The 22,896-nt window shown below is 39.2% G+C and overlaps 1 protein-coding gene across 1 annotated transcript in view; it reads right to left on the minus strand.

Annotated features, from left to right (window-relative positions):
• PCSK1 (proprotein convertase subtilisin/kexin type 1) overlaps positions 1 to 16,497 on the minus strand; it is a 40,970-nt gene extending 24,473 nt beyond the window's left edge. Inside the window, exons 1-5 of the mRNA XM_023212285.2 lie at positions 16,112 to 16,497; positions 12,458 to 12,562; positions 8,634 to 8,744; positions 6,166 to 6,312; positions 4,742 to 4,818 (exon numbers count right to left, since the gene is read on the minus strand). Coding sequence (XP_023068053.1) covers positions 4,742 to 4,818; positions 6,166 to 6,312; positions 8,634 to 8,744; positions 12,458 to 12,562; positions 16,112 to 16,291 — 620 coding nt within the window. The 5' untranslated portion in view covers positions 16,292 to 16,497. The remainder of the gene's footprint in view (positions 1 to 4,741; positions 4,819 to 6,165; positions 6,313 to 8,633; positions 8,745 to 12,457; positions 12,563 to 16,111) is intronic.
• Positions 16,498 to 22,896: the final 6,399 nt, after the last annotated feature.

Consider the following 22,896-nt stretch of genomic DNA (forward strand, 5'->3'; position numbering starts at 1 on the left):
AGGCTGTTGGTGGCTTGGAGGAGTCTACCAGATATACCAACATAGAGTGAAAGAGAGGAAGGGTTAGCTCTGAGCAATAATTTTGACCAGTCACATTTCAGTTCTACTATACTGGCCATCTATTAATTCAGCATAGCATGGAATATAAAATTCCTAAATTGACTGGGCCCTCAAGAAGAGTTGTTTGACTTCTCTTTTTCCTAAAGTAACAAAGATGATTTTCTGGTCTTCTTCCACAAAATAAGATTCCTGCTCCTTCATGTTAATCCTGGCTAGGAATTCTAAGTCAGGACAATATAATTATCTTTAATTCAAGATCTTCCCTGATGCAGCAAACACCTGCTTCTTTTATGTATGCTAGAATTTTCCTTTTTAGGAAACTTGCCCTCCTGACTTTTTGTGATTTTTTTCAATCTTGGGGACCCTCCTCTCAGACAGCTTTCAAGGACTGATGCAGATTATAGGGAAGAAGCCCTACTCTTTCTTGGGAATCATGAGCTTTAAGTTCCATGTGAGTCATATGGGTCTTGCTCTGCCAGGCAGGATTCTATTGAAAGTGACGCCAGGCGGAGGCGAGCAGCACTAGAGATGGAAACAGAGTTCTTAGTGTCCTGAGAACATATTGTTTGAGCTCTTGGATCTTGCAACGTCAGAAACTAGAACATCACTTGGGTGAATATTTTTTAAATCCCTTTGTTACTTAATGTTTGAGTTAGGATTCTTTCATTTGCAACTGAAGCTGTCCTGACTGCACCCATTCTCTGAGAAAAGTGTGCACATCTGAACACACAGAAGGCACCTTATGCTTTGCGGATAGATTAACGCTCTTTGTTATAGTAGAAGGAGTAATTCAGTTGTCATCTCCGAGAAATGTACTTCCAGAAGTTACCACTGCCTTCTTATATATTTCCATGTCTACAGGATGGGAGACAGGGCTCAGGTCAGCAAAAGAATCCAGCGCAAGTCTTCAGCCTGAGCCAACAGAATCAACCCGCTGACAGATATCCCCAGGATTGTGCCTTTGTCCTAAAAAATGATGCAGTGTGACAGCACCTATTATTTATCTCTCCTTGTATATGGAGGACTATTCTCTGGTGAAAGCTGCAGGAAGATCATGGTACAAATATGTGTTGACATGTTTTCCTCCTCTTATCCTCATGTTCCACCTCCAAATGTTGAGAGAAACAGAAGTGTTTCTATGTCATTCTTTATAGGCTGCAGCTCTTTTCCTTTTCTAAGTGAGGTGCTGCAGTAAAAGAACTCTCTATTATCTTAGAACAATGGTAGTAACTGGCATTTAAACAAAATGATTTGTTTAAAAATTATTCCACGAGATAGTTTAAATACTACCCTTATTTTGGTTAAAATATCCTTGTCACACTTGTTATTTAACTAGAAAAACAGTCTGTAATTGGTGTTGAAATACTGAATACAGATTTATGCCAGCTTAATAGTAAGCATTACCTGCACTGTTAAGTTCTTATTATTTAGTGATTCCTCTTTTGACTTTCAGAGTAGCATTCAAATGCAGCTTCTATTAATCTCATTTACATGGTAATAAAGAACAACAGCAATACAGATAGTTTGAAGAGATAATACTCTTGGAATTGGGGTATAATACCTCTCCAATTGCTGTAAAGGCCAAGACAAAATGGGGCCATTCATTTTCCAAACCTAAGGGATTTATGTCTGACAACATGCTAGGAGGCAACTCTACTTTTTATTATACCTTCTGATAAATGATAAGGATGCCACCTTTTTGGTTGATAGTCAAGAGGATCCTGAGAGAGAATTGCTCATTATGTCATTTCCAAGTAGCAGATTCTGAATTGGCTCAGAAAATTGACTTGTCTCTGCTGCTCCCATCGGATGGTATTATTCTTGTCATGTTGATTTCTCACTAAAAGGAGGTCTACCTCAGTTACTAAATGAGAAGCTGTGATCATTATCATCATTATCATCACCACAGCAAACACTTATTTAACTTTTTTATGTACCAGTGTCCAAGCCATATATGTATGTATGCCCAAGCCAAATATCCTTGTCGCACATGTTATTTAAGCCATAGATAGATAGATAGATAGATAGATAGATAGATAGATAGATAGATATACACACACACATACACATATATGGCTTAAATAACATGTGTGACAAGAATATTTTAACCAGAACAAGGGTAGTATTTAAACTATCTTGTGGAATAATTTTTAAACAAATCGATTGTTTAAATGTTAGATAGATATAGATAGAGATAGAGGTATTAAGTGAGTTTATATGTATATATATTAAATGATATATATATATAACCTCACTTAAAACCTCTAACTCAATGAATTATTACATATGTTATGTAATACTCATTATATATAAACTCACTTAATACCTCACTCTCTCTCTCTACATATATATATATAAAATCAGTTAATACCTCTAACTCAAGGAAGTAGATTCTTTTTCAAAAGATGATAAAACTTAAGCACAAAGAAGTTAAATAATTTGCTCAAGATCACGCAACTACTAAGTGGCAGATCTAAAATTTGACCTAAATTTGGCTCCCAAGTCTGCTCTTAACTGTTGGGCTATGCCATGCTTTCTCAATGCTATGTGGAAGGTTCACAGCAGGCTATGCTCTGGAAGCTCAGAGCTTTCAGGCACAAAACAAATAGCATTATATGGGCTTCTTCCCTGAGGCCTTTGCAGCTCCCTGCGTCAGGGAAATTATATTTTATTATAATTATTACATTCATATACATAAAACAACTATTAAAAATGCTGTGCTGTGAGATCCCCTTTGTTTTGAGGAAGGTCTGAGTGTTCCATCTCCTGACTGGAGAAACTCCAGAGAATATCATTTCATCAAGAATTCACCCACTATGCAGTCATCACACAAGTTATCACCCACACTGGGTCATGAGGCCAGACTCAGGCTCTGCCTGGAAGGACCGTATACTGCCTAGGAAAGAGCCAGTGCCTCCATCTAAGTCACTTCAGCTGCACTCAAGTGTCTAGGAACAGATTTCCCAAGTACTTTCTTCCAAGTACTTATTACCCATTTCCTCAGGAAGTTCATTTAAGAAACGTAGGGAGAAAGTACGTCGTCACCCATTTTAGGGGAAGAAAATGGAGTAGAGGCAGTGATTTCCCCAGGTCACCCTCTCCTCTGGGAATTGGCAAAGCCATAACTACATTACAGGGCTGTGCCCCAGAACAGTAGAAATCCCTACTGGTCCTGCATTATCCTGCTTCAGACATACAGGGAAAAGTTTGTCTGAGGGTCTGCTGTAAGCTCTCAAGACACTCTCACTTTCCTCCAAAGTTACCCCTGCCAGAGGTTCCTATTGTATTTTTACTGGAATGTTTCCACCTCTAAGGGGTATTTGCAGTTAACCCCTTTACTCAACATCAAAGAAATAAATGGTACTGAAAGAAGACGTATCCCTGAACTATCCACAAGCCTCCCATTCTCCCCAAGGAAGAAATAAACACCCAGAAGTTGAGGCCAAGTCCATGTGCCCCAGCCTCCCATCCTGGGGTTTGTTGGCTTTCTGGAGGGAGGGCTACCCAAAGAAAGAAATAACTTTAGATCCATATTACTGCACCAGCCACTTTGGAGTTCTGAGGGAGAATAAGGGAGGGAGGGAGGGAGCAAGTGAGAGAGAGGCAGAGAGAGAGACAGAGACAGACATGTCTGACCCAAATTGGGTAACAGTCCAAGAGACAGAGCCATCCAGAGAGGAGAGAGAAGCATTCATGTGACATATACCAAGAGCTATTAGATGCTTGGCTTTTTCCATCCTCACTTGTAGTAGCAAACTCTAATTTTGACCTTGGTTTTGATCATTTTGGTGCAAGTCTCTTCTGTGTAGAGAAAATGAAGAGGAAAGTTTGAATGTCTCCTTAATGTCTGTGAGAACATCGGTATGAACAAAGGTTTCTCCCATGGGCATGGACACCTTGAGGGTCCACATGCCTAGAGGGTGAAGTTTCTTTGGGAGTAGGAGAGAAGTTGAAAGTCTCTTGCCTCTGGGTCTTTCTTTCGCCTCTCACTTTAGAAGATCGTGCTCTTGGCCTCTGTGGCTCTTGGCCTCTCTCACCAAAACGTGGCTTCAAGGGAGAGAGAGTTAATCTGGGAGTCGGCTGCTGTCTCCTCTCTCTTTCCTATGGCCTTATAGCAGCAGGAACTCTGGAGGAGACTTCCCGCTGGCTCAATGCCCTGGAGACTGCGTTGGATTCAGGGGTCAGAACTCAGAGGCATTTCTCTTGTCTGGAGTCTGGCCATGTTTTTCTGAGAGAACTGGTGAGGGTGACTGTAGCTATTGTCGGAAGTTGTGGGCATTGTTCATATCCATTTCTTTACATATATTTATTTTCATGACTAACATAAAGCATGTTGCTAAGAGCAAAAGATTCATAAAGGAATTGAGGGGAGGGATGGGCTTAAAGTGTGTACTCTTTATGTCTCAAACATTCTTTCTAAAGCTACAACAATCAGTAACATTTGAGAGGAGAATTTCATAATGTAAGAAGTTTAATGAAAATATGGTTTTATAAACTAACAGGAATATGAAAATAGAAAGTTTGGTTTCTGTTTTAAAAGCAACAAAATATTGTCGTATGGATGTTGTGCATTAACATTTTCTGAGCGTTGAAATGTGGATGAAATGTATGGTATAATTTTCTCAAACAAGATAAAAGCATTGTAAAGTACTTTATTTCACCCAATTGCACATTTACTCACTTGTTCTCATTTGTGGGATCATATCGGGGAAATGGATCATGGTCATTATCATTAAAATCATAGCTAGCCTCTGGATCCTAAAGAGACAACAAAAAACAACACTGTGGCATCATAAAAAAAAAAAAAAAAAAAGCATCACTTCCCAAGGTACCCTATACCTTCCCATCCTGGCTGATAGCTCAAAAGCCTGCATTTTAGCGTTTCTGGCCGAGTCACTGAATATTTATTATACCCACAAACCAGGCAGAGATGATGAACACAGCCAGCATTCAATTCTCAGTGAATGTTACCAAACCTATGGTTCACAGACACTCATAGGATATTGGAGTTGGAAGGAAATAGTTTACTTAGTTCAGTTACCTCAGTTTTCAGATGAGAAAATTGAGGCCCAGAGAAGTTAAATGACTTCCCTAAGGCCATAAAACTAGTTAGTGATACTTTGACACTCATCTCTCTTATCAATATAGGTGCGAAGAGGTGGCTGGGGATGGGACTCAGGTCCATGGTGTTCTCCTTCAGCCTCCCAGGCACACTAAATAAACGTAATTTAATTTGAGAGAGGGTGCTTGAAATTTAAGACAAGCTTCCAGGCTCCACTCCTTTTTCCAACCCCATAGCTACACTTAAACGCCTCCCACATACCATTACTGTTACTTTTCAATGCTTTCCGTATATTTCAATCATTCCTAATTTCTACTCTGTGCTACTATTTGTCCTTCTCTTTTCCTTAGCTCTTTAGCTTGGCATTATAGCCGGGGAATGTTTGATAGGTGGAAAGGATGATTTCTCTCATCCTCAAAGGATGAATATCCCTTTTTCTCAACAAGGGATAATCTTAAAGATGAAACACCAGCCTCCTGATCTAAAGACCTAAGATATATGATGGTGTTCATATTATATTATAAACTCCATAAACAATGAAACAAATTTTTTTTTTTTATTTATTTTCCCATTTCTAGAAAACTTTTCCTTTCTCAGCTTGGCATAGGTGCATTGTGTGTTATTCACTTTGGATTTGCATGGAAGGAATCACATTTATATAATTTTACAATGTCAGGGATATAGACTCATAAAAGAGGTGAGGAGGGAAACTGTGGAAGTGATCTCAGGCAAGGGGCTTCATTTGATTACTTTAATGCCCCAAACACTGAGCAACTCAAAGTCATCGGATTTTGGTAACTTAATTGGTGTAGGCACTGCCCCTCCTTCTCCCAACACATATACTTCTGTACAATTTTTGATCCCACTGAATTATTTCAGTGCCTACTGGTACAAAATAAATTCATGTAAGCTAGTAAGAAAACCTTGGCCCATAATCCCAGGGACTGACACCACAGCAGCATCCCCTTGAAAAGAAGGAAAGCCCTAACTGTGTGTCTGCACAGACAGCTCCCGAAGTCAGTCATGAGAAGGCACACACTTACATAGTTGGCATAAATGTCCGTGTGATTCCACTCCAAACCATCATCCAGTACGGTGATAACAACTCCTTTGCCTGTAATGCCTTTTTGCCAAACAGGTATCACATGAAGGTCCAGCTTGGGCAGGGCTGCCGTCATCCTGGTATCTTGCTGGTAAAGAAAAACAAAGAAGCATTTGTAAAATCATAATTGGCTTGCTACAAAATGGGCACTTAAGTTCCAACCTGGAGACCCATCTTTCTTTTTCCTTGGGTCACTCTACTCTTTAGAAGAAGCCAATTCAGTGAAATGAAAAAACAAAGTTGAGAGTAGGGCCAAATGAACCCCCAGAGTGCTGCTCTTCTCCCAATTGTCCCAAATGGACATCACTTGAAAAGATGAATCACCTGTGCTCCTTCTCTTTGAACTATATGGCTTTGAAGAATTTTATCCCTAAATGTCTTTCATTTATAATAACATGCTCAACCCTTTCATCTATGGAAACTCTATTTGATAGTCGATGTTTTCATCTCCCCCCACATACTGATTCTCCATTGCCATATTGAGCTCTCATTATATTGCCTGGTGCATAGTCATTCATGAATGTTTTAGAATTTTTCATCTAAAAGAAAAAGCAGAACCTGGAATGCTCAGGAGACTTGATTGCCTCAGGAATTGCAATGTAATTGCCTATTTTTAAGTATGAGTGATTTAGGGGGTATCTGTGAGAGGAGATTCAGGGTTTTCCTTTTCAAATACATTTTCTGATAGTCAGTGTGTAGGATTGTACAGGAGATAAGTTGGGTAGCAAGAGAACACAGATACAAGCACATTTCTAAGCCTGTAAGAGAGAGACAGTAAAAGAATGCCAGGTACCTGGTGAAAGGGTCATTAAGAAATCTATAAATAACCACAATCAAAAGTGTCAGTGAAGGAACTGCCCTCTTGCTGTTGTGCCCTCCTCCCCATAAAGAGGTTGGGGGAGTGGGGTGACAAGTATTTACCAGGGTGGTATGAAGCTGAATCACAGGAGGCTGGAATTGTTTGGCCAACAGACTGTTGGCCAAAGTCAGAGAAGAAGGCCTTTATGTCAATTGTAGGAGCAATTTTAGACTGTGGTTGTTAAGAGTATAGACTCTGGAGTCATGAATTATGGTCCCACCACTAGCAGCCATGGATTTTGGCAAATTATTCTACTTTCCAATATCTCTGTTTTTCCATCTGTTACATGAGCATAAGTACTATTTCTACAACACAGATAATCATGAGAACAAAATGAATTAATTCATATCAAACATTTTAGAATCGTGTTCGTCACACAGGAAATGCACAACAAGTGTTAACTGATAAGTCTCTTCTGCTGCAATGAGCAAATACTTAAGACAGTGGCAAGAGGCCGGGTGCGGTGGCTCATGCCTGTAATACCAGCACTTTGGGAGGCCAAGGCGGGTGGATCACCCGAGGTCAGGAGTTCGAGACCAGCCTGACCAATGTGACAAAACCCTGTCTCTATTAAAAATACAAAAATTAGCTGGGCATGGTGGCAGGCATCTGTAATCCAAGCTACTCCAGAGGCTGAAGTAGGAGAATCGCTTGAAGCCGGGAGGCAGAGGTTGCAGTGAACTGAAATCATGCCATTGCACTCCAGCCTGGGCAACAAGAGCAAAACTCTGCAAAAAAAAAAAAAGAAAGAAAGAAAAAGGAAAGAAGGAAGGAAGGAAGGAAGGAAAGAAGAAAAGAAAGAGAGAGAAGATAGTGTCAAAAGAAACTGATCCCCTTTTCCATCCATTATGCAACAAGAGTATCTAAGTCTTAGCTTGTGTTTTTCAAGAGAAGTAATCTTGTATAACATTCTCACAACAAATCCTTCTATTAGCCTATATTACTACCATACAGACATAACATTAAACAGAAGAGAGAACACCCTGCAGGTAGACAGCAACACTTAACAATTTCTCCACTCAAGGATTTGGTAACTATCTTAAAGGTAGAATGGTTTGCAAGTTCAGACATTTACAATAGACTTTTCTTGTGTTCCTTCTTTTAGCCTCTTTCAGAGATTCTCATCTGTGTCATATAAGAATTGTCATTCAGGGTTGTATATGCCAAATTATGTTCACTATACTCTGTGAGTGCTTTAAAGGGTTCTAAAGAATAACTTTAACCAAATGAGATTTTTGCCATAAGTACTGTTTTTGGAACCCCTAACCTGCAAGACATGATTTTTCTGCACTTACCCCAAATAAACTTAAGAAGACAAAAAATACAACCTATTTTTTCACAGCAGCTAAAGATATCTGTTTCCGACATCCTTACTCAGTAAAACAGAAGAGACAGATCAAGAAGGTCCCATCAGCCCTAATCTCCAGACAAGATAGCTTCCTATGAAATCCTCCATCATTAAAAAAAGAAAAAATCCTTGTTGCAAATGTAACAATATAAAGAAGCCAGGTCCCAGGTCTCACCCACATAGTCCTTCTGTAGGTACTTACCAAGTACCATTGCTGATTCCACATGGGATCATTGAAGAGATTTTGTGCTGAGTCCATTAGAGCTGAACGTTTAGTTCTTTCTTTTTCATACTGTTGTTCAGCCCATATCACCTACAAGGATTTTTATAGCAAGAAAATCAAAAGTCAAATATCTACTTCTGTATCTTTCCTCTAACTATCTCCAGTACCCTTCCTAGCAGAGTTCAGGCAGCTCTGCAATATTTTCATTTGACTACAGATCAAACTGGCACCTCAGTGAGAAGAAGGGATTGCCCACTGGGGAGATGAACGTTTCCTCTATTACAGTAAAGTGCACCTTTAGGGGGAGGAGAAGCAGTCAGTGAAATGATAATTCCCTCAAATTATTTACATTGTGGTTTCAGTGGAAGCAAAAGTTCAGTCTGCTTTCATCAGCAAATGGACGATAATACTCATTTTTATATTGAGGTTTCAGGGCTCCATGGCTGAAAATTTGTCTGTTTTTATGGATTAAGTCAACAAGCCAAGAGACTGCTGTTATAATGTTCTTATAGATTAATTTCTCTTTCCTTACATACAAAAGGTAGAAATTGCAAATATTTTATAAAGTAAGAATGGCATTGTATCCATGCAAATGTGAAACTATCCCTCCCCTGTGCTTCGACCTCTGCTTAAAAGTACTTAATATGAGAAACATATCTTGGGTGATGAATAGCACTACTGACCACGCACACTTACCATTAATTCAGTCTCATGTATTATGCAAAGAGATCTGACAATATGAAAATTACCTGGCCCATATTTACAGCATAATCCTATTATACTTGAAGCCCTAAGAGAGTGAGGGACTGCCTTGTAGTTATATTCATTATAAGATAATTCTATATTCTTATTTTTCTTGGCAACATGACTATTTCATAACCCAAACACATCTTTTCTGCTCAATGCATGATGACAATTCAGTGCGTGGTGGAATATTGTTAACGTAAGAGTACTCATGAATCAGCTCCAAAAATAAAAACTGAAAAATAATTTGCAACTGAAGGATAAAACCATCCACTAAGACTGCCCTGAATTTTCAATTAAAAATGTACTGCAAACCTATTAAAAATAATGGGAAGAACTTGAAAGCTAGAAATTAGTCACTATGATTTATTTTTGAAGTGCTTGTATTTTCAAGCTTAATTGTTTTGGCTTAAAATACCTCAATGCTTGGAATGCTGCCCATCATCTGAGTTGATCTCTGGAAGCTGACTGCTAGGGCATAAGTACTAATGTTTGAGGTAGAGGGTCACTTACACTTGGAGATTTTATTCATAGACTTGTAAAGATAGACTATTGCTGCATTTCACAGAGCTGATTTGAAAGAATATTATCTTCCATCAAAAAAGAGCAATAAAATGAAAACCAAGAGCAATTTTTTAGAAATGGGATACAAGAGGAGGCACTCTGCCATCTGATCAGATAAACATCCGATTGTAGAAAACAGTGTTATGATTAATGTCGTTAACTCAGAATCACATATTAATCTCTAGAAGAGCAGGCTGAATGGAATAGAGGAAAATTGGTAGTGTCTTTCTATTATGCATAATAGGTATCATGTACTTAATTATAAATAATACTTTTGATCTGGAAAGAGCATTAAAGATCATCTACTTCAACCTTCCAATGCAAGTTTCTATGGTCCTAGACTCCTTCCTAAAATAAAATTATTCTTGGGCTAACTTTTTACAAAGTTGTACCTGTGCTGGAGACTAAATTCTTAGCTTTTTTCCATAAATGTCTTAAGATTCCCCGAAAAAAATCAGCTATCAAGGGGATGTATAAAGAGTAGAATGGACCATCTTCATTTTCATGAGATACTTTGAATAAGAATAACAGTTAGGTATGCTCTATTCTGTCCAATTTTCTCCTATGAAAATGAGAAGACAGGTCAGTTTGACTTCTGTGTGCATTAATGGGCATGCAGTTTGGGCATGCATTTAGGCAAAGAAGGAAATCTCTCTCCTGCTTAGCCGGGGGAATAAGCCTAGCCAGAGTGCTGGAAGTTGTTCTGCTTTTCACAGCCCACACGCAATGAGCCATTTGCCTTGAAGTGGGTAAGGGAAGACCTCAGTGGACAAGAAACTTCTGTAATAAGGTCTAGGGCCTCTGATTTGGTCTTCCACATCAAGCAATAACTTGACAAGAGCTAGCAATGGGTGTAGATGAGCTATAGGGTCACTGTCCGTGGTCCTAACACAGCATTGTTTGTCAGGATGTGGCTGTTTCTTTTACATTCCAACACTGGTGACCCAGGTCATTCCCATTCCCCACCCTCATAATTTGTCTTTTTCTTCTCCTTTTTAAAATGCTATCCATTTCAGAATGCATAAAACAGCAAATTATCTTACAGGCCTCATGAATTCCGTCTACTTTCAACAGTTCTATCACCTTTCTGTCATATATATGTCAAATATATATATTTATTTCTGTCTCATATATACATACATATATACATAGATATACATATATGTATATATACATACATATATACACACATAACACATATATACATATATATACACGCATATATATACATTTTCTTTCCCCCCCCGGGAAGTTGAAAGCATTTTTTTTTTTTGAGACAGTGTCTGTCGCCCAGGCTGGAGTGCAGTGGTGCCACTCACTGCAAGCTCCGCCTCCCGGGTCACGCCGTTCTCCTGCCTCAGCCTCCGGAGTAGCTGGGACTACAGGCACCCGCCGCCGCGCCCCGCTAATTTTTTTGGATTTTTAGTAGAGACGGGGTTTCACCGTGGTCTCGATCTCCTGACCTCGTGATCCTCCCGCCTCGGCCTCCCAAAGTGCTGGGATTACAGGCGTGAGCCACAGCGCCCGGCCGGAAAGTTGAAAGGATGTTTTTAATTCTCTCACCAAGAGGATCTCTCACCATAATTCTCCAGGGTGTCCTAGGTAACAAAAATCATGTACACAGATATCAAGATATCAGTGTAAATTGGAATCAGGATAAATTTCTTCCAGTATGGCATATCCTTGAGAAAAGGCAACACTGTATGAAAATTACAATACTCCCAACATAGTCAACATTTTCTGATATGTTTGTTCACCTTGAAAATAGAATTCAAAATCAATAAGTACATTAGCTATATATTCAAATTGCCTCTACCTCATTTACCTGTATTTATTCTGTACATTTTCTGCTGTTACCTAATCATTGAACCAAGATACAAACTAAGATGAAAAGAAATCAAATGGTTTGGATCCAACAATAGAATATTTATGGAAACATTTGTCTCATGAAGACATGGATTTACAGTTCCCTCATAAACACTAGCTCCTTATACAGCAAAACCAAATAGAAATAATAGACTTTTTTTTCAGTTATGCTGAAATGTTATTGAAAGTAAGCCTCATGTATTTCTTTGAGCTCACATTGGTATTAAAATTTTTGGTACATAATAGGTACCTAATAAGAGGCTGTTGATTGATTGTATTGTCAAACATTTTTATTAGTGTTGCCCCCTCATTTTAAACATTCACTTTCACGCTCTTAGACTGAATTTGTGAGTGTACATATAAAATTAACTTTAGATACATATGTAATTATATAATTAAAGTGCATATATATGTGTAAAATTAACTTTAGCTCAATCCATTCAACCCAATCTTGTTATTATTATGTGCAATTATAATTTTATGGAAAGAAATTAGAAACATTACTGATAAACAATCTTGATCACAATAAAAAAGAACCACATTTGCAAAATGCTTCTGTTCTTATTAGAAATCATAAAGAAAGCAGGTAAGTTAGAGTATTGGTTTGAAGACAAATGTACAACACTTACACGATCATCATCAGATAATCTCTTAGTGATATGAAAGGCACTCCTTCGAGACCTTCTGGGGTGGTTTTTATGTTTGAATAAGTAGTGATTTTCAAGTGAACCAATCTATAAAAGGAAAGAAATAAAATAAATATCCACTTTCCCAAACAACTATATATGGACTAGTTTAAAACTCAGCTAACTTAGAGGTAGGCAACTTTTATTAAGCCCATTCTTTGTATCTGAAGTTAATATTTTTCTTTTTTTTAACTTTAATGTTAAGTTCTGAGGTACAAGTACAAGTTTGTTACATAGGCAAACTTATGTCATTTTTTTTTTTTTTTTTTTACAGATTATTTCATCACCCAGGTATTAAGCCTAATACCCGTTAGTTATTTTTCCTGATCCCTTCCCTTCTCCCACCCTCCACCCTCCAAAAGGCCTCAGTATGTGCTGTTCCCCTCTATGTATTTACATGTTCTCATCATTTAGCTCTCACTTTTGAGTGAGAACATGCAGTATTTGGTTTTCTGTTCCTGTGTTAGTTTGCCAACAATAATGGCCTCTAGCTTCATCCACATTCTTCATGAAGAAGGCACTGGTAGAGGTCTTAAGATGGCCCTCAGAATACTACTGCTTGAGCTCACAGTATACTCACTAGCTCACAGTAGGAGACTAGTGATGATTCTATTTTATACACATTGGAGGAAATACATGTTTTTTGTGTGTGTGACAATATCATATTAAAATGCTCATTTGATCAAATATATCTGTTCAAAGAACAATTATTTGTGGTAAGCAGGCAAACACCTGGGATACTATCTATGGTCACTGCCACTTTCCACTAAAATAAATTATCGTTTTTATAAAATGTAGCCATTGAATTCATAGTGATGAATTGTTATTAGCCACTATTAGTGATCATTTGATTTCCCACTAATTCAAGGCTTTCAGAAAAGAACATGCTACATTTACGGCAGGTGTTCCACTTAAGAGTATGTATACTTCTCTGGGTAGCTATTGACACCTTTGGTTCATTTAGAACTATATTCATTATCCTTTTGAACTAGTCTCCCTTTACTCAGCACTAAATTTGAAGCTACCACATCCTCTAGATAACCCTACATTTTTAAAATTAAGAAAAAAGCAATTGACAACAGTATATTACAGAAGAAACACGTTCTTTAAATTGGTGATTCTCATCACCTAGAGAATTTTAAAATAGAGAAGCTTAGGCCCTGCTCCAAGCCTGAATCTCAGTGAATCTTCCTATAAGCTGTGGATGGAACTGGGGAGAGAAATCAGCAGCCATAGAAAAAGATCACCAGTGCTTAGCTCTGTTTTCTCTGCTGTCAACTACTTTTTCTTCTTGTCCCTACCTTAATCCAAGCTTTATCCTGAGGCAATAAGGTACCCAATATAGTAATGCTAAATTTGTGTAATTTTAGTAATATTAAACAAAAAGAGAAATAAGCAGAACCAGGAACGTGCTATCAGTCTTCTACAAATAATTATTATTCTCATAAAATAATTTTTGTTGTTTGTTTTAAAACTTTTCTTAGTAATACCATTTTAACTAAAAATGGATAGAGGAAAGATAGCATTGTAAATCATATATAAATATAGATGGTTTTCCCCCACTATTTGTTAATGCTTTTGTGACTATGCTATCCCTTACCCAAAGATCCTCCCAAGAATGATGATGTATTGTTTTTTAGTATTAATATTTATGTTTATTTGTTTTGAAAAGCAATTTTCACATTGAATGGTCTAGGTTTAGATACATGCCTAGAGCTAACAGGTGGGAAAAAGAAGAGAGATTTAGTTTTTGCTGTCTTCCCCAGTCTCCTCCTACACAGTTACCAGTGCTATTGAGCCTTTCGGTAGCTGCTCAAGGAATACACCATTAAATCCCCACTGTCTACCCCTATAGGACATACATGATTTTTATGATGCCCACAGTATCCACCAGCACAATGTCATCTGCTACTCATGCTCTCTTTGGGTCTCAAAAATTCCTAATAATTGCGTGCAATTCCCAGACTTACTACTAAACTGTATTATGTCTCACTGTTTTCCCACAAGCTGTTTTCCATGCCTAGACTGTCTTCTCCAATCTCATTATGTTCTCCTGGCAATCTCTGACTCCTCTTCCCGTGCAAATGTTTCCTCCTTTAGGCAGTTTTCATTCACCCCTCTCAAATTCCCTACTACTTTCATTCCTTCAACCAATGCATATTGAGACTTCAAGAACAACTTTCATTATTACACAAATTACGATCAGTTGCAATCATTAATCTCTAAGCTAGTCTCCTCTAGATTCTTGATTACTTGAGAGCGTTTTTTCCCTCCTCTTATTCCTCAGCCCCTAACACGGAGCCTAGCAGGAGGGCAAGGGCTGGCCAAAATCAAAAGACTCATCTGCTGCTGGGACACCAGGAAGCCAATCTGCATAGATTTTCCTGCCGGGCATTTCAAAGACAATTTCGTTTATAAAGTTGAGAATGAAGCCTCCAGCAAGAGCAGGAGAATTCCCCAGCGGGTTCGGTCTACAGAATCGCCAACGCCCCCGCCGATTACTCATCCGTGACTCCAGAGGCGTCTCAACCACCACCTCCAGAAAAAACGCGCCAAAATGTTTTACAACTCCCTCCTCCCACGCTTCAATGCAGACCAACTTCCCAAGCAGGGGGCTAGGGCTTGATTCTGAGCCAAGGAAAGGAAAGCTCTAGCTTAGAAGTCACACTCCCTAGGGTCCCCTCGGAATCGCTCAGCTATTAGCAGTCTCCCACTTAATGTCTTGACGCTCACTCACCTCCAACCAGCTACCTATTGACCAAGCCTTCACTTGGACAGGCAACAATAAGCTGAAATTCCCGGGAAAACGATTACGTACTTAGCTGAAGAACAAGAAAGAAATAGATCCCTTTCCCACAGTCAGTTCGGCATCTCGACCCTGCAGTGGGACTGGCCGGGCAAAGTTACGAAGCTTGGACTTTGTAAGTTCCCAGTGAAAATCCGGGGCTCCCCAGAGGGGTACGGAGATAGATGGTCCCGTGTCTCTCACCCACCATTTCTCCCCCAGCTTCCCAGGCTACTCCGCGGCCTCCCAACCTCCTGGTCGCCAGTCCCAGCACCTGGCACTCTTCCAATGCCCTGGGCGTGCCCTTACAGGCTGCCAGGGCGGACAGCCCCAAGCCTGCTTAGCCCCTTGCATCAGGACTTGGATCTGATGCTGCCATATTGAAAAGAAGGCAACAGCCGGCTCCTGACGCAGACCGCCTCAGTCCCGGGGAATGGAGCGCACTGATTCTCCCGGGGGCGCTTCGTCGGTAAGAGCTTGAGTGCATCTCAAGTTCTCTGAACAAGCGTGGAGGGATTTTTCTTCCAAACCGCGCGGGAATGGATTTCAATTCCAGAGCGGCCGACAGTAAGCATAAGCCCTACCCAGCTGCAGTGGCTTCCTTCTGCTTGGCTGCGCCCAGCCCAAACAGTAAATAATGCAAGCTTTCTCTCTCTCCAAGCGCGCCAGGGGCTAGAGCGGGAGCAGCTCCTTGTTCTTTGCTACACTGGGCTCCGGAGAGTGCAACCTGGGGCTCCCACTTGGAAGACCGCGCTCCAGTCCCGCCAGTCCCCTGGGGCCCCAGAAAGTTTCTTGAAAGTGGAAACTCTTACCTGACCCAAAAGGTCATAACCCAGCTCCTCGGCGATGGCCGAGGCTGCTTCCGGGCCCCCGGGGATCTCCGCTGCCCATTCATTAACAAATTGCCTTTTCGCTTTTGCACTGTTCAGTGCACACCAAGCGCAAAAGAGGGCGAAAGCAGTGCACTGCAGAGTCCAGGCTCTTCGCTCCATGGCTCACACACTCGCTTGAACACGAGTGGGAAGGGAAGAGGAAAAAGAAGCAAGATAGGAGAAAAGCCAGAGAGACTCCCCCTTCCCACCCTCGGGCTCTGGACCACTCCTGGCTCCTGGTTGCTCTGCGAAGAGCTAGGAGGAGCGCGAGGAGAGGCTGGGCGGCGGCGAGCGCTCAGTGAAGCGCTTCGGTCTCCAGGCTGAGTGGAGCCCCAGCCCTTCCCAGCCAGAATGGAAATGAGTGTTTACACGTCAAATCGACGAAAGCCATCTCTTGACGTCAGATCTACCTGGACTAAGATCTGAATGGTATTCCCGGCGGGGCGGAGAAGCGGCTAAAATAAGCAGCCAGGGATTAGGAAAAGGAAGGAACTGTTTGCTGGGATCAGTTAAGTCTGCTCCTTGTCAGCCCATAAATTCTGTACCGTGAGAAACATCTTCACTTTTCAAAGAGAAGTGCCCCATTTGAATATAACTACTAAGAATAAAAGGCTGGGAGTGCTTTCCCACCCTTCCATCCATTTTCTCTGTATTTATTAACTCATGTGTGTGGCAGGGATGGGGGAGGCGATAGGATTCTTATAATGGCCCTTTGGGTATCAGCACCTGCTATGAAGAACAAGACTCTTAGGTCTTTCAAATCAGAGAGAGGCTAGGAGGGTAAAGAGAAGAAGGGAAGCTACTACTGCCCAAATTCTGTTCTAAATTGTCTAAGAAAATGAGCATGTCTCCGAGACAATGTTAAATCAGTACTTTTAAAAATGATTTTTTAACCATTCGAACACTTTAGTTTACAGGTTTACTTCCTCCTCCCCTTTGTTTCTCAACCTCAGTAAAACAATATCAATAGTTATACTCCAATACTGCAAAGCCAGCGCCACTACCACCTTTTACGGTGTTTACCAGTAAAATGATTACTCATGTGATTTTTAAAAAAAAACATTTTTAAGAATTTGTCAACAAGGGGATCTAGGGTCCCAAAAGCTGTTGTGTTGATTCAGAGAGGGAAAGAGCAGTTTTTATTTACCTTGACTTTCCATTTTGCCACAGTAGAGCTCTTCACTTTGGTGCTGAACTGGAGCTGTGCCATTACTTTCCCATAAAATGCACAATGCCTCTTTGTGGAAAAATGGTTTCCTGTGGGAGGAGAGGAAGCAAACATCTAAATGAATTCTCCACCCCTCACCCTAGGGAAGTGAGTTCAGTCTCCCATGGTGGAGCCTGTTCGAACCCTGAGGGATAGAACCTGGCGGGAGATACCAATGCCTGGTATTCAGCACCGAGGTCTGGACAGCGACACGCGCAGGACTGCAGCAGGAGCTGCTCTCTCTTCTGAGCACCAAAGACGTCCACTCTTCTGTAGCTGGCCAGCACCAAGCTATTTTCCTTTTGATATGTGCCTTTCCCTTTTTTGAACAGCAAAATAGGAAATTGGCCGCAGAGGGGAGTGTGGTTGGGTTCATGATCGTAACAACTTGTGTCCAGCTCTTGGGAACGTGTTGGACTCAGGCCAAAAGTAAAATCGCCGGGAGGTGAAATTGAGGGAGCCTGCTGCCCCTGGGAAGATTTTTTTTTTTAAGCTCAACCGCCTGAGGGCGCGATCTATGCTGTAGAAATAGAAGAAAGGGGAGAAGGTTGGAAAGAAAGCGTATGAACAAGTGGGGAAAGAATGCAAGAGATGTTCCTTACAAGAAGCAAATGAGACAAGACTTGGTGGAGGATGGGGCTCCGTAGTGCTAATTTTTCATTTGCCTCCACGTTTGCAGAAATATGCACTAGATAATTTCTTTAAACATAAAGCATCTTTACAAAAACAAATGCCAGTGTTAGTAAGCCATGTGATATGGTTAAGTGTTTTTTACAAGAATGTAACTCACATGAGATGAAATGGAATGGGCTCCGATTGATAGCTTGGTTGTCTGTTCTGTAAATCTACATGTGTGAATGTTGATGGCTGGGTAAGCTGTCTTCTTTTCCCTTCACACCTCAGCCTGAGTTGTGGCCTCTAGCTCTCAAGGGTGTTTCATTCTCACAGCAGACAGATGCTAACTGTGCACTAGCAAGGCAAGAGAAGCCCAGGGCAAATGTTTTATAACGGTAGATGTGTCAGAGGAGGAACATATTTTTGTTCCTTTCTTATTATTGTTCAAGTAAATCAATTTGGCAGAGTGTTGGCAATAGGGTCAGTGTTTCTCTCATTAATGAGACATTTGTCTTAAATGGAGCACCATATAAGCCTGGAATAAACATTTGGTTTATATACCTAATAGGGCAAAGTAAACTCTCACAAAAAGAAGATAATATCCTCATCAACACAATACATATATCAGTAACTTAATCTGCTATTGTCTGATTTTTATCCTATGAACCTCTTTGCCAGAACTTCTGGCATGCAGAAGAAATAAATTTCTGCCAAGACTAGAGGTGTAAGTAGATTTAGAATCCATTTTAACTTTTTTATCAAGGACTAGTCCTATCCTGATTTGTAGACCATGGTAGTGACCTCCAGGCCCATCACTGTTATATTTCATATTATAAATTGGAAGATCCAATTATCACCCTTAAGTTTGTCTTAATAGCATTTGATTCATGTGATTAATTCATATAGAAAACTAGATACTCCAGAAACTAAAGAGGATGTGTTTCCATTATAAGTTATCAAGTGAGTGCCATGCCTTTCATGATGCTCACAAATGCCCAGTGATACAGCTAAGCATTCATTAAGGTTTCTTGGAGAGTAAAAGAAGCTACTGTGAGCAGGAAGTAAGAATATGCTCAAAAGAGATCTATAGATCACCATAGCTCTTTAGTCGTAGGAAACAAATGTTTAAAACATTTTGTTATTATGAAATGAAATATATACCCCTGAGCTTACTAAACAATTTACTCAATATTTATCACAAAGTGGACACAGTGTCACCTTTTGGGCCAAGAAAAAGAACATTTCTAGACCCACAGAATAACAGAATAATATTCCTAGATTTTCAAGAGATGTTAAAGAATGGATAAGGAAATAACATAGGTTTAATATTTTCCAGTTATCATGCAGACTTACCTGTTTGCTGTGGGTAACAGTAAATGCACACTAACTCAAAGGTGTAACGAATTAGTCCGTAATTAAACTAGAAGATTTTTGGTACCAGAACACATTATATGGGCAAACCTACCTATAGCAGTGTTTTCCAACATAGAAAATAACAACATTTCTGTGGCACACTGAGGTAAACTGAAGGAAATTTGAAGACATCTGTATGGAGCTGGATGAAGAAATTCATAACATTTTCTTTATATGCTATAATTATATAACAAAATAAAATATAACATTTTGGGCAATACATTAATTGCACATTAATAACATTAAATTGAGAAATCTGAATATGCTTTCACCAATATGTTTTTATTTGAAGTTTTATGCTCAAAAGGCTATATATCATTTCTAATTAAAACATTTTAATTACAAATGATCTTTTTATATTCTTAATAGCTGCTGTCAATGAAACTTTTTTGTAAGATTCTATTTTAAATAATGTAACAGTCTTTTTATTTTCTTGACAAATTTATCATTGGAGCTTTATATGAGAATGCATATAGATTCAGAATCCACCTAAATTTTACAGGTCAAGTACGACAAAATAATATTGAAATTATAAGCTGGAAAATACACACACTTTTTAGAGAAGTTACCATCTACCAACTTTACCACAAATTGAGAAAAGTATCTAGTATACACAAAAAAATTAAATTGGGGTTGTCACTTAAAGATATACCTGCCAGAAGTCCCTGAATTACTTTCTCATGATATCTCCTCCCATGACCAAATTTTGGTGGGCGTGCCATGCTAAGTAAGTACTTAGAATATGAACTCCTCCACCAGATCCACAGACACTTTTCACATGTTGGAAATAGACATGCTTGCAGCAGGTTGCTGAAGTAAATACAGCATCAAGGTGGTGGACATGGCTTGGTTGGGTTCCAAGAGTTCAGCAACAAGCTACTCACCTGGCCTTCCCAAGTGATGAGAAGACCAAATATCTTGAGGGACATCTTTAACTGTACTGGTTGGGATGCTATGACCTATAGAAATGGAAGTAAAAGAGTAACAAAGCAAAGTCTATACACTGCCAAGGCTTTGAGGTAGATGAATAATTATGAAGGACTTTTGCTCAATGAACTAGATAAACACAAAATCTTGAATTTAATATTGAATTGAATTATTAAAAGTGAAGCAGTGAGTGCCATAAATTCCACTTGCTAAAAATTATTGATCTTTTCTAATGAAAATGGATAATTAAGTGTGGCCATATACAAGTATTTAGGTTCTTTCTTTAACAGGTTCTTTTAAAATATGCATTTAATGAGTTTCAGAGCATCCCTGCTTCTGCTTGCAGGCAATGCTCTTGCTTCCTTTATGCTCTCAAACATTGTCGTTTTCATATTAAAATCTCAGCACATAACTCCTTTCTCTGCTCCTGACGTATGTCTTTCTATGAGAATCATAGACTTTAGTGTTGAAAAGTGACCTTGAAAATTATACAGCTCCTTGCTTCTCAAAGTCTTGTCCACATACCAGCATTATGGGCATCACTTGGAAGCTTGTTGGAAATGCAGACCCTCAGCCCCCACCTCAGAACTACTGAATCAGAATCTGCATTGTTAATGAGTCCATAGTGATTCATACTCAATTAAAGTTTGAGAAGCACTGATCTAGTTAATACGCCTGGTATACATGACACTCCTCTGTGATATTTTTTATCAAGTTGTTAGGCAATTCCTGGTCTCCCAAAGCAACCCATTCTTTGGTTTGGATTGGCGCAAATGGTTACAAAGTCCTTCCTTATAATGATACTATAAAACCTTTCCTCATTACTACCTCCAGTCAAACATGCTAATTTTGCCCTCTAGTACCACACTGACAAGTCTCAATCTCTTTTATACATGATAGCGATTCATACTTTGAAGGCAGATTGTTATATCTTGCCTAACTTTTTTCTGCTCTAGGTTAAACATCCCCAACCTTTTTAAGACTTTGGCATTCTGTTTGCTCTTGTCCAGCTAGGATCTTATAACAGAATTTTTTTTAAATGGGGCACCCAGAACGGAATACAGTATAGTTGGCCAACTAAAAAAAAAAGCTAATTTATATTTCCAACTTTTTATTTTGAAATAACTTTATATTTACAGAAAATTAAGAAAAAACAGTACACAAAGCTTGTGTATACCATCCATGCGCCTTTCCCAGGGGTTTACATCTTGTGCAGCCATAGTACTATTAGTTAAACCAAAACATTAACATTGATACAATATCCTTAGCTCATTTATAGACCTTTATATTTTTCCAATTGTTCTATTAATACATCTTTTTTTAAGGTCCAGTGTTCAATTAAGACTCCCTATTGCATTTGGTTGTTATGTCTCCTCCAAACTGGGATATTTTATCTTTGTCTCTCACAACCTTAAAACTTTTGAAGAGTACTGTTCAGTTATTTTATATTATGGTCCTTAATTTTGGTTTGCCTGGTGTTTTCTAATGGTTAGGCTGGGATCAAACATTTGTAGGAATAAGTGATGTTATGACATTTTCATTGGCTTGTGTCAGGAGGTACATGGTGTCCATATGTCTAATTACTAGTGATATTATCTCTGATCACTTGGTTAAGGTGGTATCACATCAACCAGATTTCTCCACTATAAAGTTACTATTTGAAAAATAATATTTTCGTGCAAAAATGATTGACAAACTCATGATGCAGACAGTCATAATGTAGTAATATTCTCCAAATTTATATTTTTGAAGAAAATGAAAATAATTTTACTTTCATAGACATCTATGTTTGTGATATTCATGACTTCTCATTCCACATGTCAGGAGATTTTTCTGTGAGATTAAGTGAAATAATCTGTTTGAGATACTTAGCAGAAGGGTGAGGACAGAGAAATCGCTTAGTTTGCTACTAGTATTAATGCTATTAACCTGTCACTTTCCACTTAATATACTGATATACTTCCATGTCAATAACTGTTCACTGGCCTAATTTATAATGGTTGCATAGTTCTCCATTAAATGTGTTAAGCATACTTTAACTTATCAAGTAACGGGGGACACTTATAGTGTGTCTACTTGTTGGCTACTATACTTCCAGGTAAATTTGGTTGATTAAATATGTGTGCCTTATTTTACTTCACACTAAAACCCCTCAAAAGCTACAGAGAAGGGATTTTGTTAAGCACATAAACTCATGAAATGGAGAGAACAGGAGTGGAAGCAATCACAAACAATTATGAAAACAAAAAAGCAAATAATGTAGCAGACCCAAGAAAATAAAATGTCAATCCAGCAGTAAGGAAAACCAAGAACTAACCCTTTCTGTGCTTCAGAATTCCCCATGACTTAGGAATTTGCAGGCACCAAATAGCTTGACATTAGGATGAAAATAGGTTGGAAAATAAAAAAAAGATTGCTGTAGAGTCTGTTTTACAAGCAATCTTCCCCAGCTTCCCTCATCACTCTTTATTGCTGAAAACCATCCCTTTGTCACCCAGCAAAGAGACTGAGGGTGTTTTCCCCGGAGACATCAGACACACTTGAAGGTGGAGGCTTCACACCC

This window comes from Piliocolobus tephrosceles, chromosome 4 (genome assembly GCF_002776525.5).
Source record: "Piliocolobus tephrosceles isolate RC106 chromosome 4, ASM277652v3, whole genome shotgun sequence".
NCBI lineage: Eukaryota > Metazoa > Chordata > Mammalia > Primates > Cercopithecidae > Piliocolobus > Piliocolobus tephrosceles.